General features: G+C 41.6%; 1 protein-coding gene across 4 annotated transcripts in view; it reads right to left on the reverse strand.

Annotated features, from left to right (window-relative positions):
- Positions 1-19,199, reverse strand: part of LOC126236505 (pleckstrin homology-like domain family B member 1) — a 1,102,343-nt gene that overhangs the window by 313,698 nt on the left and 769,446 nt on the right. For all 4 annotated transcript variants that reach the window (XM_049945868.1, XM_049945867.1, XM_049945865.1 and 1 more), the window contains 2 exons: positions 18,446-18,635; positions 2,331-2,504 (listed from right to left, as the gene is read on the reverse strand). In XM_049945868.1, coding sequence (XP_049801825.1) covers positions 2,331-2,504; positions 18,446-18,635 — 364 coding nt within the window. The remainder of the gene's footprint in view (positions 1-2,330; positions 2,505-18,445; positions 18,636-19,199) is intronic.

Here is a 19,199-nt window from a genome sequence, read left to right on the forward strand (position 1 = left end):
ACTAGGGGATGTCTACAAGGAGGGTTGGCTGGTTGATTTGGGGGAGGGGACCAAACAGTAAGGTCATTGGTGCCATCAGATTAGGGAAGGATGAGGAAGGAAGTTGGCCATACCCTTTCAAACGAATCATCCTGGCATTAGTCTGAAGTGATTTTGGGAAATCATGGAAAAGTTGAATCAGGATGGCCAGACGCAGGTTTGAGCCACTGTCCTCCCAAGTGCGAGTCCAGTGTGTTAAGCACTGCACCACCTACAAGGAGTAGTTTTGTCTCCACTGCTATGGAACCTAGTGTTGAATGAATTCATTTAAGAGCTGAATATTTTAAGCTTTTTTGCCAATGATATGCAGATGATTTACTCCTAGTAGTACCTGACAAATTTACTAGTACTGTTAGAACAGTGGCACAATGTGCACTGAACACTGTGGAAAACTGATGCCGAAAACAGGATCTAAGGGTGAGTCCCAAGAAAACCAATACAGTATTATTGCTGAGGAAGCATATCCAGCACACACAATGGAGTCTTGACATCCTTTCAAAATGGCTCTGAGCACTATGGGACTCAACTGCTGAGGTCATTAGTCCCCTAGAACTTAGAACTAGTTAAACCTAACTAACCTAAGAACAGCACACACATCCATGCCCGAGGCAGGATTCGAACCTGCGACCGTAGTGGTCTCGCGGTTCCAGACTGCAGCGCCAGAACCGCGCGGCCACTTCGGCCGGCGACATCCTTTCAGTAGAGGGGATAGTGCAGTATGTGGATGTAACCCTGGATGTGAAACTATCATGGACTCTTCACTTAAAGAATCGATGTTCCAAGGCGAATGGTACTCTTACGAACATGAGAAAGGGCTGTAGTAACCACAGGAGTATGTACTGGATACACATCACTGTAATAAGACCCATGCTACTTTATGGGACTACAGTATAGCGGAATAAAGTAGATAAGACGGTGGCTGCTAAGGAGCTTGGCAAAGTAGAGAGACTGGTCTGCTTAGCCATAGCAGATGGAACAAGCAGCACTGCCATGCTGGGATGGAGACCATGCTGGACATGCTTCCATTTCACCTTTGGATTGTGCTGATGGCAGTGGCAGTGGCATATGGGTTACAAACAGGATACAACTTGACACCTTTAGGTTATCCAGAATCTCATACCAGTATGTAACAGTTGTAATAAGGCAGTAGTGGAAGAGCAGACCATGACCATTCAGGAGACATAATTTAGTTCACTGAAGGACTGAAAACATAACAAGGGCTCTGGGGCTGGAGTAAATGGGATACAGCCTAGACTAGAGAGTCAGCAGTCTTTCTAGGAAAGCTAGCTACAGCATTCCAGGAAAAACTATCCTCTGTCAGGGTGTGCATGGAGGATAATTTGTGTAGGTGCTACAAGTATTATAGTATTTACGTTTATTCAGACAACCAAGCAGCCCTGAATCTCTATCATCCTTCGCAAAGAGATCAGTGATTATTGGAGAATGGCAAGAAGCTCTTGTGAGACTAGGGGAAAGCAACAAGGTAAACCTGCTGTGAGTCCATGGATAGTTAGGAATTAGTGAACAAGCTTAGAAATATGATGAAACCTGCCATAATCATCACTAAGGCAATGCTGAACACAAAACTAAGTAGCTGGATGAGAAGACAGGATGTAGAGTATTAGACTATGATTTGAACAGGGGACAGAATAAACTCATGGTAGGAATCATGGCTGGCCAGGGGATCTTTAATAAACACCAACATACAATGGGAATAGATGGGGACGCCCATAAGTGTAGACCATGAGGTGGATGAAATCACACCAAGTCTAATGTTTCAGTGTGAAGTATTGGAGGGCAAAAGACACAGAAGATCCATGTCCATCAAGTAGTGAAGTTGGGTCTAATAAGAAACTAGTAAAGGGTCTCGTATTACTCTTTAAAGGGTACCAGATTACTAGAAAAACAGGGAGTGAAACCCCACAATAAACTAAGCTTTATTGTGGGTGATAGTGCGCTGAATCACTGCTGTTTCTGTCTCCTTGCAATTACCAAATCAAATCAATCCTGTCTCAAATACTGATGTTTCTGTGTTTCCAACCAGTAGTATCTTGAATATGTCTATGAGTACTTTCAATGATCCATTCATCATTTCTCTTTAATGCTCAAATGACGGGATATTACTTTTGAAACAGCCATAATGTTTGAATTTTAATGTCAATTTATGAGGACATTCATTTGAAAATTTTGTAGCAGGCAGTTAAGCACACTAATGAAGTGGGTCAACTGTATAATATCAGAATAAAATATTTGTAGATGTACAGGAGAACACAAAGGACTATGAGACATACCTTGCGTTAGTCTGGTGGGCGTAAAAGCTTGCAGGCCATCAACGGCTGTCATAGCTGCCAGAGGGAACAGTGTAACAACACCGGCATTGTTCTCAATGTGGCAGTGTACAGGCTCAACACCAGTGCCCTGCACCACAATGTCCATCGATGGGTCCGACCCGAGGCTCACGCGACCTGCAGGAAAACCACGTTGTCTCTAATGACAGGCTCACATGTTTACCTTCCCAGGGTATACTGGTAACTTTCATTATAAAGAAATATAGAAAATACCATTTATTGCAGAAAATATAAATTCTGAGGTTCATAGACCTGTGCAACTCGTTGGTCTGTATATTAATTTTTTATTTTCTAGACTAGCTATGTATGTACATGACCTTAATCTACAGAAATTCCTGCCACTTTCCATTATAGTTTACATCTCTTTGATCATATTTTTTCATGCTGTTCCGTAAGTCTAGAAAGTCCTTTACAGTGTAAATCTGTTGAAATTGTTTGAGAACACTGGCACAATTGTTTTGTCTTTCAGTATCTGGTAGTGTTGACCCCAGAGCTGTATTTCCACAAAACCGGAAAGATGATTTTTGGAGGGTGCCAAGTCGAGACTAAGGTGAGGATGTGAGGGCTCTCTCACAAAATACAGGGTGTCCCACTCAAACCTCCCTGATTTCAAGGACCCATGACAGAAAAACCACGGTAGATACGACAGGGAAAAATGCATCACATTGTAGAGCATCTCAATGAATTTATATTCCCGCGTCAGAAGTGCCAAGTATCGTCACCAGAGTGCAGCATGGTCGCATAAAGTGAAAATGGCGACTCCAGAGCAGTGCACGCAAGCAGTAGTGTGGATTGTAGAAACAAAATCGCCGATTGCTGTGCAAAGAAGTCATGAATGTGTGTATGAATATGATCCACCTGATGTGAAAACAATTAAGGAATGGTATAGGAAGTTTCTGGCAACAGGAAGAGTGTGGATTGTAGAAACAAAATCGCCGATTGCTGTGCAAAGAAGTCATGAATGTGTGTATGAATATGATCCACCTGATGTGAAAACAATTAAGGAATGGTATAGGAAGTTTCTGGCAACAGGAAGTGTTCTGAAACATTCTGGCCGTGCACGTTAATGAGTTTTAGAAGAGACAGTGGAGGACATCAGGAAGGGAGGAGGACATAGACACATACAGGGGGAAAGTGCGAAATGGACAGATAAAGGGGTTAAGAGTTGGTGAGCGAGGGGAAAGTCGAGATGGACGACAGAGAGTGAGGGAAGGAAGAGAAAGAATAAAATAAGATTGGAATAAATACATATCTAGCCATTGCCAGGTACTTCATCTAGTATGAAATAAAATTACGGCTATTGTAGTTAAGTGAGTAAAGAAAAATGACTTTCAAAGCATGTAGAAAACATTTGTGATCGTCTCTCATCTTACATAATACATTTAAGTATAAGTCCATTTGCTGTTATTAACCATCTGTTCACAAAGACAACGCAGCAACATTTCGTTGGGCAATTACAGTGTTACAATTTACGGGTTATTGAGGGTGGCAACAATCTGAAACAGAGAACATTCTACACGTAGTGGTCGGAATGGTATCGACTTTAACGATAAGTGCTAGAAAGTCAGTGGTAAACCTCTCGCTTCTTTACTACAGCTAGCCTATCGGAGGTTCATAACACACCATTTACGTGGTTTGCCAGTTAATAAAAAGACCTGGAAATCTGCGGCCCGAGGTGCCATATCATATTGTTAGTTTTGGCCCTTAGGCAAAAAAGTTTGGCGAGCACTACTATAACCTATTGCAAACTTATTTTCTTTTTGCAGTTTTTTTCGCAGTGGTTCATCTGTGTTCTCTAATAAACTCTTCATGTTTTTTCTCGTTGCGTACCAAGGAAATTCGAAAGCAATTACTATGAGGCTAATGTTGGCTGATCACGTTCCAGCCTTTGAAATGTTTCACGCCATCACAGATGAGTAGCGTTAGATTTTTTTCCCTCTCTTTTACAGAAGACTTCAGCGACAGTGCACTGTCACAGTGGTACATCTGTGTCTGCCATTTCATAAATATAGACTGTGGTCATGTAATATATATTGGTCACTACGTGGCAACACGCAGTATAACGTCTGTAGGTTACAATTATGCAGACTTTTTATTATATTGTTGGTACTGCAGTTGCAACAAGGGTTTCTCTCGTCTTTAAGGTTAACCACAGTTTTCCACAACATGTCAATAGTCTTCCTGCATTTGGCATGTGAAAATGTCAACTGAAAATTTGTTTTCAATTCTGCATACTATTCGTTTTCACTGGCGATAACTAGAGAGTTTGGAAGATAAAAGGTGACATGGTGCGAAATAAGGAGAATATGTTACACGGAGAAACTATTCCGAACCCATCTTATACTGTGTTTGAGAGCAAGCAACATTTTTATTGCGCGCTGGTCGTCACTTGTGCTTCAACTCACTATGCAAACGGTCCAATAATGTTGTGTTGTATGAGCATATCATTTTCTTCTCGTCCCTTTGAGTGTCAGAAAAAAAAGATCACCAAAAACTATACCACTGAATGAATTCTGTTTTTGATGCACTTTTTGCCTCCGCAAGCTTACTGGTAGGTATACAAACGATACATCGACGTTTTGGAAACATTGAGGTTTCGTTCATTAATAGCGAGGTTAGCATCGATGTATTGATTGGCGATAATCGCCGATGCATCGACGAAAAAGTCCAAGTACATCGACATTGTTGAATGATGAATCATTCATTCCTTTCGTGGATGCTCTCCATTCGATGTGTCGGGTCTCTTAATTCGTATAGTGCTACATTTAATTTTGAACTATTAGGTAAGTAAAACAAGAAGTTCACAATATTATCATATATTTCAAATAGTCGCCATTGAATTATGTACTGTGACCACTGGATATAATGTAAGTGATACTCATTGCGTAAGTGCCCATTGTACAAGGTGCCAAACCGAAAGAGAATATGAAATATGAGACAATGAGTGATGTTTTTAAAACATACGTAAAGAATGCTGAAAACTATTGCATTACTTACGACATTTGGACAGAAACTACGTAAAATGAATTGTTTGTGGGCATTACTATTAACTTTCTAGACAACACTCAACTTCTCACCGGAACAACATGTGTTTCCGAGCTGACAGAATACCACACATCGCTGTACATCATTCATAAACTGATATATTTTCTCCGATTGGAATATTTCAATTGAAAAGGTTTCAGATACCGTCACAGATAATGTCAGCAGTGTTATGAAGGTCAGGTGGGACACATCTGTTTTGCCCATAGGATTAACTTAGTCATAACTAAATTACCTGATTATGTAAAACACTGCACTGAACTGATAAGTAATGTATGAGATAATGCTAATTGTATTAAAGATAGCGTCAATGCAAGTAACGAGTTATGGAAAAGACAGTAGAGGCGGGGCTGAAGGAAGGCCAAATTAAAAGAAAAAAAATTATACTTGACATTCGCACATGATGGAATTCGTGCTTGTATATGTTAGGACGATTCCTGGAGTTAGTGTTCATGGTGGGAGTATACTTTTAACTAGGCTTGAGGTTCCCCCAATGGTTTCTAGCAGAGTGTTAGACTGTGTCGGAGAAATGGCGGAATTGCTACGACCATTTGAAAAATTAACAAAAGAAATTTCAGGTGATCCCGTCAGTCAATTGTGTTCAGCAAACAGTCGAAAGTATGATACCTATAAATGAAATTTAAAGACAAAATAAATAATCAACTGTCAAGAAGGATCGACAACTCAGAATAATGCGCCATTCTGGCAATTTCAGCTATTATTCAGCTAAGATTAAAGTTCATGCACTTCAAAGATGCCGTCGCTAATTAAATGTAATTAGTTACTTAGATAAGTATGTACGAGGAATTATTATAGCGACAATCACGAATGACACATCCGACGAGTCAAACATCTGGAAATACCACAAACAGCTGGCACAGAAAAACATGACAAATAAGTGATTAACAGCTGTTGGAAACATTACTGTCATCTCCTGTTACACCAGTAAGAAAGAGATCATACTGAAATCTAGGAGTGTATGAAGTCACTTTTCCCAAAACTTACAAAAATTGCGAAGGTGTATTTTGCCGTCATCACAATAACCGTGCTAAGCAGGTGCCTGTTCTCAGAGGCCGAGGCAACAATTACCCAGAAAAAAAGACTGTAGGAACTGTATTATCTACACATCTTTTCCTAAATTCTGGGTTGAATTGTTATACTCAAAGAAATAAATTCTTTTTTTTTTAATGAATTTTCTTTACAAGACCCGTCTTATTTTTCTGTATTCTGATTTATATGAAGGCAGTTAATCATCACATCAATCAGTACCATTGCGTTCAATGTTAGGAAAGGTGGGTACATTTTGAATGAAATAGGTGACTATTTACAGTTCCTTTGTGTTACAAAAAGTCTCTGACTACACATCTTACGTTCTTTTATTACGCTACTTACAAGTAAAATGGTTTCGGCGTGCATTTTCTAATAATTCTAAAATACATAGAAACATATTAAATACATCGATGTTTCGTTTTTAAAAGCGATGTTCTTTTAACATCGATGCTTTTCCATGTAAGCATTCATATCTCAACATCAGTGCTCTTACGAGCGATGTTGCAACCCTACTTACTGATCGTTAATACAATATGCAGATTGCCATGATCGTTTGTTGCTTGTTGTCAACAGACGCAACACTGATAGTAAACCCAGATTCTTGACAGCCTAAGCAATGCTTCGTTCTCGGCTAATGTGTACCAATTAATATGAGATCCTACGCTTGTTAGTGATCTCATGAAACTTATTATGGCAATATTTTTCTTACGATAAATACTTTTTGTTCAACAGTAAACTGTCTTCAGTGCATCTGCTCAGGAACTTCACTCGATTCTTTATGTGGGATGTAGTCCACTATTTTTATTTAGTAAAAATATTTTCTTTGTGCATCATTTTTATTCTTTTACAAAGTACATGTGACACAGCCCAACAAATTATTGTGTCTCCCATATTTTAAATCTTGAACAATATCAGGCTTACCAACATCTAAACTGTTTCAGCGGACTTCTTGCTATTTCATAGAGATCATCAGTCAACCCTTGTACCCACAGTTCGTATTTTTCCATTATGAATCCTACAGCACAGATGGGAGACGTGTTATTCATACAATGCAGGCTTTCACGGTCGATATTTACAAAATTGCTGATATTTGCTTTATGCATATTAAGGCCGTGGTCGGAGGCATAATTCTTTGCCCAAGGTTTCGTCTTCCAGTCCTGCAGACATCATCAGAAACTGTAACGACTCAGAAAGCAGTTGGAGACATAAAGAAGCTCAGCAAACAGAACTGTTTATATGTATCCATGCAACGGTTGGTTTGTGATGGCATCAGACATCTGTGTGAAGATCACAGAGTCACTGTGAGTAGTAGAGCAAACTATGTACCACCCCATGTTGCACTGCTACCACATTTATTCAAGATGGTGGTGTTAGATATGGCAACGTCACAATGACGTCATGGCGGGAAGATAGGTTAATTGGGCTACCTCCACTAACCTAACCCCCTCCCCCAGAAGTTCAAATTCCAACAGGACAATGCAACTCACCATGGCTACCTTCACTAACCTAAGAAATTGGCGGGAAAATAGGTCACTTGGGCTACCTACACTAACCTAAGTCGTCCTACTGCCACCTCTTCCTAAGAATTGGTGGGGAAAGGACTCAACCTGTGCTGGACAGGATGGATGTAAGTCTTTATTTTGCAGGCAGTCTTCATGTAAACAATTAGAGGCAGTACCTCCATCCAGTGTCTTCACAATGAGGTGTGGAGTCCAGCTGACATAGGTCACAGTACTGCCAAGAGAGAGCGCTGTTGTCCCTTCTGTGCCATAATCCAAGATGGCGGGAACCAATAGGAAACCTTAATCCAGTCACATGTTAGACTTCAGCCAGTAGGATAGCAGTATCTGATAATGTCATTGGAGGGGATATAGGGCAGACTCAGCAGCTCTGGGACCTCAGTCTTACTCAGTCAACCAGCAGCAGCAGAAGAAGAACCATGAAGCATCAACAGCAGTTGCAATCCAACACAGCCCTGCAGAACAGGAAGAAACGGGAAAGTAAGTATCCCACATCACATCTTTCTCTGTGATTATTATTATTTATTATTATTATTATTACTGATTGTTTTTGCATCTTGGTCCATATCTACTGCTTCCTCGCCTTGTTCAGCAATAGCCCTAGACGCATCCAAGTTCGCAAGCAGGGTCAAGTATCAACATGCCGATCTCTGCCATGTCCAGTCCCGTAGCAAACTCGTCTGCCATCTTGTCAAGACCTGCACTGACCTCTAGGCCTGCGGCAGCAACAACCTCTAGCATGTCTTAACCTGTAGCAACCACATGGGATCCTGTAGCACACGCAGCCCACTTGCTGGAGCAGGACAAGGAGCTGCTGTTGTCTGTCCCACTCATCGATTTGTGTGATGGAGACACACGATCTGCTCCCAACACATCAAACACTGCTGGTGGTCCCAAACAGCAGCACAATGGAGGACAGTACTGTTCACCAACATACGATCCATTCCAGCAGTGTTGTGCTGTGCTAGTGCAGCCACAGAGTGCACATTCTGTGGCTAAGAAGGCATCAAGTGTACACATGCTTTTCAGATCTACATACAATTTAACTCACAGTGGAACAAACAGTGTAAACATTGGTATAGAATCACATCATGTCTGGGGCTTGCATGCGAGAACAGAAATTGAAAATGCATCAAAGGGTGTTATAGTGCCAATTTCCGAGTTCGACTGGGACGAAATGCGTCGTGCAGAGTGTTACATCAATCAGCAGATGACTGCAGAGTATTATCCAACTCGTTCTCCCCCAGACATTCGCCTTACTGGTGTGACACTATCCATAACAGTACATGATGACTGTACACTGTGTGTGAAATTGGGTGACAACTGTGTTTATCTAATGCATGCTATAGTTGTGAAGTTATATTTTATGGATACCGCGCTACATCTTGCTTTGGAGAGACTGAACTGCTGGTTGCCGAGCATAGGCTCTGCATACAATAATGATGTAAACTTCCTATGTGTGCATAGTGTATATATTGTTGATTTGAAGCATTACCTTTGTTTGCACATGAACACTGAACCGAAACAGAAACAGATTAAATGTGCGTGTGAAAAATCTGAGTACTGTGAGGCGTCCATTGGCTTGAGGGAGATATGTACGGAATTTATTGCATGTCATAAAGCTTTATTTGGGAAATACTGTACAAGTGCAAAGAAGAAGATAAAGGAAGAGTCTGATGATTTTCTTGAAATACTGTATCGTATGTATGATATTTAAATAAATAAATAATGTATGTATATATAATCTCGAACCATGTTTGTGTTTTATTTCATACCTCTCTCATTATAGCCAAGTATTACACTTATTAATTTCATTATTTTTCAGTGTTACACCAGTTATTGACATAATGAATAATCAAGTTACTCTGGCCATTAAAATTGCTAAACCACGAAGATGACGTGCTACAGACGCGAAATTTAACCGACAGGAAGAAGATGCTGTGATATGCAAATGATTAGCTTTTCAGAGCATTCACACAAGGTTGGCGCCGGTGGCGACACCTACAACGTGCTGACATGAGGAAAGTTTCCAACCGATTTCTCATACACAAACAGCAGTTGACCGCCGTTGCCTGGTGAAACGTTGTTGTGATGCCTCGTGTAAGGAGCACAAATGCGTACCATCACGTTTCTGACTTTGATAAAGGTCTGATTGTAGCCTATGGCGATTGCAGTTTATCGTATCGCGACATTGCTGCTCGCGTTGGTCGAGATCCATTGACTGTTAGCAGAATATGGAATCGGTGGGATTAGGAGGGTAATACGGAACCCCATGCTGGATCCCAACGGCCTCGTATCACTAGCAGTCGAGATGACAGGCATCTTATCCGCATGGCTGTAACGGATCGTGCAGCCACGTCTCAATCCCTCAGTCAACATATGGGGACGTTTGCAAGACAACAACCATCTGCACGAACAGTTCGACGACGTTTGCAGCAACATGGACTATCAGCTCGGAGACCATGGCTGCGGTTACCCTTGATGCTGCATCACAGACAGGAGCGCCTGTGATGGTGTACTCGACGACGAACCTGAGTGCACGAATGGCAAAACATCTTTTTTTCGGATGAATCCAGGTTCTGTTTACAGCATCATGACGGTTGCATCCATGTTTGGCAACATCACGGTGAACGCACATTGGAAGCATGTAGTCGTCATCGCCATACTGGTGTATCACCTGGCGTGATGGTATGAAGTAACATTGGTTACACATCTTGGACACCTCTTGTTCGCATTGACGGCACTTTGAACAGTGGATATTACATTTCAGATATGTTACGACCCAAGGCTCTACCCTTCATTCGATCCCTGGGAAACCCAACATTTCAGCAGGATAATGCACGATCGGATGTTGCAGGTCATGTATGGGCCTTTCTGGATACAAAAAATGTTCGACTGTTGCTCTGGCCAGCACATTCTCCAGATCTCTCAGCAACTGAAAATGTCTGGTCAATGGTGGCCAAGCAACTGGCTCAGCACAATACGCCAGTCACTACTCTTGATGAACTGTGGTATCATGTTGAAGCTGCATGGGCAGCTGTACCTGTACACATCACCCAAGCTCTGTTTGACTCAATGCCCAGGCATATCAAGGCCGTTATTACAGCCAGAGGTGGTTGTTCTGGGTACTGATTTCTCAGGATCTATGCACCCAAAGTGTGTGAAAATGAAATCACATGTCAATTCTAGTATAATATGTTTGTCCAATGAATACCCGTTTATCATCTGCATTTCTTCTTGGTGTAGCAATTTTAATGGCCAGCGGTGTGTGTATATATATATATACAGTTGTGGTCTTCAGTCCTGTACTGTATTCATCTCTTGGTCTCCCTCTACGATTTTTACCCTCCACACTGCCCTCCAATGTTAAATTTGAGATCCCTTGATGCCTCAGAACATGCCCTACCAACCGGTCCCTTCTTCTTGTCAAGTTGTGCCACAAACTCCTCTTCTCCCCAATTCTATTCAATACCTCCTTATTAGTTATGTGATCTACCCATCTAATCTTCAGCATTCTTCTGTAGCACCACATTTCGAAAGCTTCTATTCTCTTCCTGTCCAAACTATTTATCGTCCATGTTTCACTTCCATACATGGCTACACTCCATACAAATACTTTCAGAAATGACTTCCTGACACTTAAATCTATACTCGATGTTAACAAATTTCTCTTCTTCAGAAACGATTTCCTTAGCATTGCCAGTCTACATTTTATATCCTCTCTACTTCGACCATCATCAGTTATTTTGCTCCCCAAATAGCAAAACTCCTTTACTACTTTAAGTGTCTCATTTCCTAATCTAATTCCCTCAGCATCACCCTATTTAATTCGACTACATTCCGTTATCCTCGTTTTGCTTTTGTTGATATTCATCTTATATCCTCCTTTCAAGACACTGTCCATTCAGTTCAACTGCTCTTCCAAGTGCTTTGCTGTCTCTGACAGAATTACAATGTCATCGGCTCACCTCAAATTTTTTATTTCTTCTCCATGGGTTTTAATACCTACTCCGAATTTTTCTTTTGTTTCCTTTACTGCTTGCTCAATATCCAGATTGAATTACATCGGGGAGAAGCTACAACCCTGTCTCACTCCCTTCCCAACCACTGCTTCCCTTTCATGTCCCTCGACTTTTAGAACTGCCATCTGGTTTCTGTACAAATTGAAAACAGCCTTTCGCTCCCTGTATTTTACCCCTACCACCTTTAGAATTTGAAAGAGAGTATTCCAGTCAACATTGTCAAAAGCTTTCTCTAAGTCTACAAATGCTAGAGACGTAGGTTTGCCTTTCCTTAATCTTTCTTCTAAGATAAGTCAAAAAGTCAGTATTGCCTCATGTGTTCCAATATTTCTACGGAACCCAAACTAATCTTCCCCAAGGTCGGCTTCTACTGGTTTTTCCATTCGTCTGTAAAGAATTCGCGTTAGTATTTTGCAGCTGTGGCTTATTAAACTGATTGTTCGGTAATTTTCACATCTGTCACCACCTGCTTTCTTTGGGATTGGAATTATTATATTCTTCTTGAAGTCTGAGGGTATTTCGCCTGTCTCATACATCTTCCTCCCCAGATGGTACAGTTTTGTCAGGACTGGCTCTCCCAAGGCCGTCAGTAGTTCTAATGGAATGTGTCTACTCCCGGGGCCTTGTTTCGACTCAGGTCTTTCAGTGCTCTGTCAAACTCTTCACGCAGTATTGTATCTCCCATTTCATCTTCATCTACATTCTCTTCCATTTCCAGAATATTGTCCTCAAGTACGTTGCCCTTGTATAGACCCTCTATATACTCCTTCCACCTTTCTGCTTTCCCTTCTTTGCTTAGAACTGTGTTTCCATCTGAGCTCTTGATATTCATACAAGTGGTTCTCTTTTCTCCAAAGATCTCTTTAATTTTCCTGTAAGCAGTATCTATCTTATCTCTAGTGAGATAAGCCTCTACATCCTTACATTTGTCCTCTAGCCATACCTGCTTAGCCATTTTGCACTTCCTGTCGATCTCATTTTTGAGACGTTTGTATTCCTTTTTGCCTGCTTCATTTACTGCATTTTTATATTTTCTCCTTTCATCAATTAAATTCAATATTTCTTCTGTTACCCAAGGATTTCTACTAGCCCTTGTCTTTTTACCTACTTGATCGTCTGCTGCCATCACTACTTCATTCCTCATCCTTCTTCTTCTACTACTGTATTTCTTTCCCCCATTTGTGACAATTGTTCCCTTATGCTCTCCCTGAAACTGTGTACAACCTCTGGTTTAATCAGTTTGTCCAGGTCCCATCTCCTTAAATTCCCACCTTTTTGAAGTTTCTTCAGTTCCTGGTTACTAAATCTCTGTCTTACCATTATATAATCTATCTGATACCTTCTAGTATTTCCAGGATTCTTCCATGTGTACAACTTTCTTTTATGATTCTTGAACCAAGTGTTAGCTATGATTAAGTTATGCTCTGTGCAAAATTCTACCAGACGGCTTCCTCTTTCATTTCTTTCCCCCAATCCATATTCACCTACTATGTTTCCTTCTCTCCCTTTTCCTACTCTCGATTTCCAGTCACCCATGACTATTAAATTTTCGTCTCCCTTCACTACCTGAATAATTGCTTTTATCTCATCATACATTTCATCAATTTCTTCATTATCTGCAGAGCTAGTTGGCATATAAACTTGTACTACTGTAGTAGGTGTGGGCTTCGTGTCTATCTTGGCCACAATAATGCGTTCACTATGCTGTTTGTAGTAGCTTACCCGCACTCCTATTTTTTTATTCATTATTAAACCTACTCCTGCATTGCCCCAACTTGATTTTGTATTTATAACCCTGTATTCACCTGACCAAAAGTCTTGTTCCTCCTGCCACCGAACTTCACTAATTCCCACTATAACTTTAACCTATCCATTTCCCTTTTTAAAATTTTCTAACCTATCTGCCTGATTAAGGGATCTGACATTCCACGCTCTGATCCGTAGAACGCCAGTTTCCTTTCTCCTGATAACGACGTCCTCTTGAGTAGTCCCCGCCCGGAGATCTGAATAGGGGACTATTTTACCTCCGGAATATTTTACCCAAGAGGACACCATCATCATTTAACCATAGAGTAAAGCTGCATGCCCTCGGGAAGAATTAGGGCTGTAGTTTCCCCTTGCTTTCAGCCGTTCGCAGTACCAGCACAGCAAGGCCGTTTTGGTTAATGTTACAAGGCCAGATCAGTCAATCATCCAGACTGTTGCCCCTGCAACTACTGAAAAGGCTGCTGCCCCTCTTCAGGAACCACATGTTTGTCTGGCATCTCAACAGATACCCCTCCGTTGTGGTTGCACCTACGGTACGGCCATCTGTATCGCTGAGGCACGCAAGCCTCCCCACCAACAGCAAGGTCCATGGTTTATGGTTCATAGCTGATTTCTCTAAGTAGCCAAAATAGCTCAGTCGGTTAAGTGATGGAGCTATAGTGGCTACACATATTATTACCATGCCTTCAAGTGTATCTTTCTATGTATTTCAACTACTTGTCAGTACCTGACATAGTTAACAACATGGTAGGGTGGGTGAAACTTCCTCATCACAAGGACTTTGTTGTCTGTGACTGGTCCTGTGAAGATGCAAAAGAAGACGTGAAGAAGAAGAACGGAATCCTCCTCCCTGATAATATACAAGCAGTTATTGTAGGCCCATCCAATTGTGGCAAGACTAATTGGAAGTTTGCAGTAAGGACTATGGGACTAAACTGCTGAGGTCACTGGTACCTAGGCTTACGCACTACTTAATCTAACTTAAACTCACTTACACTAAGGACAACACACACACACACACACACACACACACACACACACACACACACACACACACACACACACACACACACACACATGCCCGAGGGAGGACTTGAACCTCCGATGAGAGGGAGCCATGCGAACCATGACAAGATGCCTCAGAGTGCACGGTGGTAAGACCAATGTCCTCAAGACGCTGCTAACACATGTATATGGAGTCCGATTTGAACATGTTTGTGTATTCTCGAAAACACTGTTTCAACCCTAGTATCAGCTATTACAGGAGATATTGCGTGGTGTACTGTTTGGTGAAGAAATAATGAGGTGCTATCGTAATGAATTCGACATGTCCTCATACATAGCCAATGATCCTGTTATTCCACAGAACAGGAAGGTTATGGGTCTTATGAAGGACGAGGCAAATGGATTGCCGATTGTGGAGTTTGTAGGTCTACACTCAAAATGTATGCGTATCGCACATTGGAATGTGCCACCCAGAGGCGGGCTAAGAGAGTGTGTTGTATGACATCGAGAGCCGTCTCTATCAAAGACTATTTGCAGTGCCTGTGCAGAGGTGTTCGCGGTGTTGCACCACAGTCACTGCATATGGTACGGCAGACCAGTATTCAATCGAGAGGACACGAGGTGTACACTGTGCTGCAGTCTAAAATCGGTCTGTCGCCTCATGATGATAAAAGGATCATTTGTGATGACGGGACTGAAACCCTTGAAACCCTCCCGTACTGACACTACTCACTTGTAGCAAGAGAAGGGGTGGGGGACTGAGTTGACAGAGAGAGAGAGAAACGCATAAACAAAAAATATTGAAAAAGCAAAAATAGAAGAAAAATTATATATTGATTTATTTGTTCATATGCAATGTATGGGTAGCCTTTATATATATATATATATATATATATATATATATATATATATATATATATTGCTCACAATCCATCAAAATTGTTATTGTGAAAACCTTTGCTATTGGGACTGTTGAAATTAGATTCTAAGCGTGCACAGTCCGTCAGAATTATTGTGAAAGCTATGCTACTGGGGCTGTAGAATTTAGTTGTAGTAAAGAAAGTATCTCCACATTAGTTTTTTGTGTAGATTTATTAAAAAATTCCTACCAGTGTTACTGTTGTAGCCAGTAAGTTAAAAGTATTTCTGCATTGGAATAGCAGAGTCAATTTATACCTCAAGAATACTATATTGTACCTCAAGAATTATGTTGTACCTCACGAACTATATTGTATTTGTGTGAACTGAATAACCCAAGAAAAAAAAATTAGTCACTATTCGTCTTTGTTGTTGGTGTTATTATTGTTGTTGTTATTTACATTTGCTGAAGGTGAGTGCTATTAAGGAGGCGAAGTTCAAGATGGAAGATAACAAATTATATAGAATGGTTGCATGGAATTATGCCTATCATGCAGCACGAATTGGGTTATGGGAGCAGGAGGCACGTGACCATGCCCACTTCCAAAGATATATAGCAGAGATGTCCAAAATTATATCTCCTGTCCCTGAAGAAAACCACATTGTACACTGTACTAAAAGCGGGAACATGGTTGAAAAAAAAGAACACAGTTTATGAGGTAAAAATTCATTTTTTCCTATCCAACTGAAAAGTAATTTTACATTTTCATTAGCAGACACATCAACTCTATTTTCACACATCTTCTTCATGAGTCGATGGAGGAAAGGACACCCGTAGAATTCCAGCAAACTTAAAGATTTAACGCATCCATGAGATCTTCTTCTTCCTCTTCATGTAGATGATGGTATCCGTGTGATCGAATAATTTAAGCGTCTAACGAGCTAATAGATCGACTACGACTGCTCGTGGCATCAGCTGCTGCAGGTAATACAGGTCATTCGAATGAGGCTGTTTCATTAATCTCTGAGCTTAGAGAGAGAGGCATCATCGAATAAGCATGGAGACAGTAATTCGAGAATTGCACAAGCAACCAAGCAAAACATACGCTCGTAGGCATGTTATGATTAAAGGTTTGGATGACTTATGAAAGCTGGTCTTATAGATATGAGGGAATATTCACATGAGAATAATGGATTCAAATATATTTTGATGGTTATTGACACATACTCAAAAAATTTACTTGGGCATTACCTGTTAAAAACGGGTAGAAATGTCGTGGATGTTTTTGAGCGTTTGCTACAGACAGGAACTAATCGATGCCCAGACAGCCACCAAACCGACCTCTGCGGGGAGTTTTACAATAGGTATTTCAAGACCGTGATGCAGCGGTACGGAATACATCACTACTCAACATTCACTCACCTGAAGGCAAGTATCGTGGAGCACCTGAACAAAACAATAGAAGGTCGAATGTAGATGCGTTTTAACTTCACGACTCACACAAATGGACAGGTATCCTCCCAGAAATAATTGCTCAGTAAATCGAACCAAACATACCACAGTAAAAATGAGACCAATCGACGTTCGTGATAATGGACTCATGGATACGGTGTGCTATCGTATTAAAATACTGCATCCACACAGACAGAAATTAAATGTAGATGATTTGGTACATATCTCAAAACGCAAGACAGAATTTCGGAAATCATACCTACCGAACGGGTCAACAGAGATATTTACACTTTCAAAGGTGCAAAGAACGAATCCTAGAATTTATATATTGAAGGGTAGTAAAGGCGAAGAAACTGCAGGTTGCTTCTACACCGAGAAGTTATAGAAAAGCTCAGGACTGGATGTGTGTCTGGTGGAGGGAGTCATAAGACATCGGGGAAATAAAGCACTAGTCAAATGGCTTGGTTTTCCTGCTGCACAAAACAGTTGGATTGATGCTAACGATTTGCTATATAATGGGGGTTCACAGTCCACAACCACTGCAGTAGCATAACATGAGTGCTAGGAAACGCATTAGAGGAGGTGGTGCTATTCTAGACGAACTGCCACTGGAATTACACATCCTTGGGTATAACTACTATAGACCTGGGACAAAGCTTCAAAAACGCTTGGCATGAGGTTATAAGGGGGTTAATATGCTCAACGAAGCGTCTATGGAACATGATATTGCATACACTGCAAATAAAGATCTATCAAGTCGTCACACTGCAGATAGGATTTTAGCTGATAAGACTAAGGCAATACGGAGAATGAAGGATATTGGTATATGTCAACGCATCGCAGCATTTGCAGTTGATAAAACCATGCGAGGAAAAATTAAGTTGGGTTTAGGAGTGATGAATTTCAGGCGAGTTATGAATGCTGCACATTGTGCACTAAACAAGGAGGACAAGGGTGGGAAGCAGGGCTGTTTGAAGAACTGTAGCCTGACAGCGATGTATGCAGCTAAAAACGCACTGAAGCAGGAAGGTGCGGGAAGAAGAAGAAGCGGATCAGTTAAAGCACCTCGAGTTCTGCTGCAGCTATTGCTCGAATCGTCAAGAACGCGCAAAACTTCCAAGCGGAGTTACAAGAAGCAAGAAGACCATGATGGAAGCCGCAGTCGTGGGAATAGGACTATGCTTGAAACTGTACATTAAAGAGCTAGGTCTATTCATAAATTAAAAAAAAAAAAAAACAACATTAACGGTCCTACCAGATCGACACATAAATGTGTGTGTGTGTGTGTGTGTGTGTGTGAGAGAGAGAGAGAGAGAGAGAGAGAGAGAGAGAGAGAGAGACCTGGCGGCAGCGGGTGCAGGGTGACGGCGGTGCTGAGTCGGCCGCCGCCCAGGCTGACCAGGTGCGGCAGCTCGGCGTGCACCTTGAGCGCGCGGCCCGCCTCGCGCACCTCCAGCCCGGCATCGCAGGGCGGCGGCTGCTGCTGTTGCTGCTGGGGCTGCTGGGGCTGGCCGGCCACTCCCGCCGACATCTGCAACAGGCCAGCGCCTCACTTCAAAAGCTGTACAGTGGCCAAAACAGCCTGCTTACATCGTTAGGTTTACTGGCCCTTAAACACAAAACACAGAGCTGTGACGTTCTGAAACTCCCTGACAGACTGTAACTGTGTGCCACACTGGGACTCGAACCCGGAACCTCGCAGTATCTGAGGTTCCTTCATTTGGAGACCGCCAATTAGAAAAGGTTTGTTTCATTTTTGTCTTTTTTTGACACTCTTTCATACAGCAATTTTCACCATACAGACATGGATAAATAACGCAGATTATACACGGTTCAGTCACATTAACGTGACCACTGGCTATGTTCGACGTCAACGTGAAATAACCACTCACAGACGGCACGCGACAGCACAAGTGGAGGCAGTACGTGGCAACATTGCAGGTGTCACCGAGCGAGATGCACAGTGGATAGCACACTCGACTCGCATTCGGGAGGACGACGGTTCAAACCCGCGTCCGGCCATCCTGATTTAGGTTTTCTGTGATTTCCCTAAATCCCTCCAGGCAAATGCCAGGATGGTTCCTTTGAAAGGGCA

This window comes from Schistocerca nitens, chromosome 2 (genome assembly GCF_023898315.1).
Source record: "Schistocerca nitens isolate TAMUIC-IGC-003100 chromosome 2, iqSchNite1.1, whole genome shotgun sequence".
Lineage (NCBI taxonomy): Eukaryota > Metazoa > Arthropoda > Insecta > Orthoptera > Acrididae > Schistocerca > Schistocerca nitens.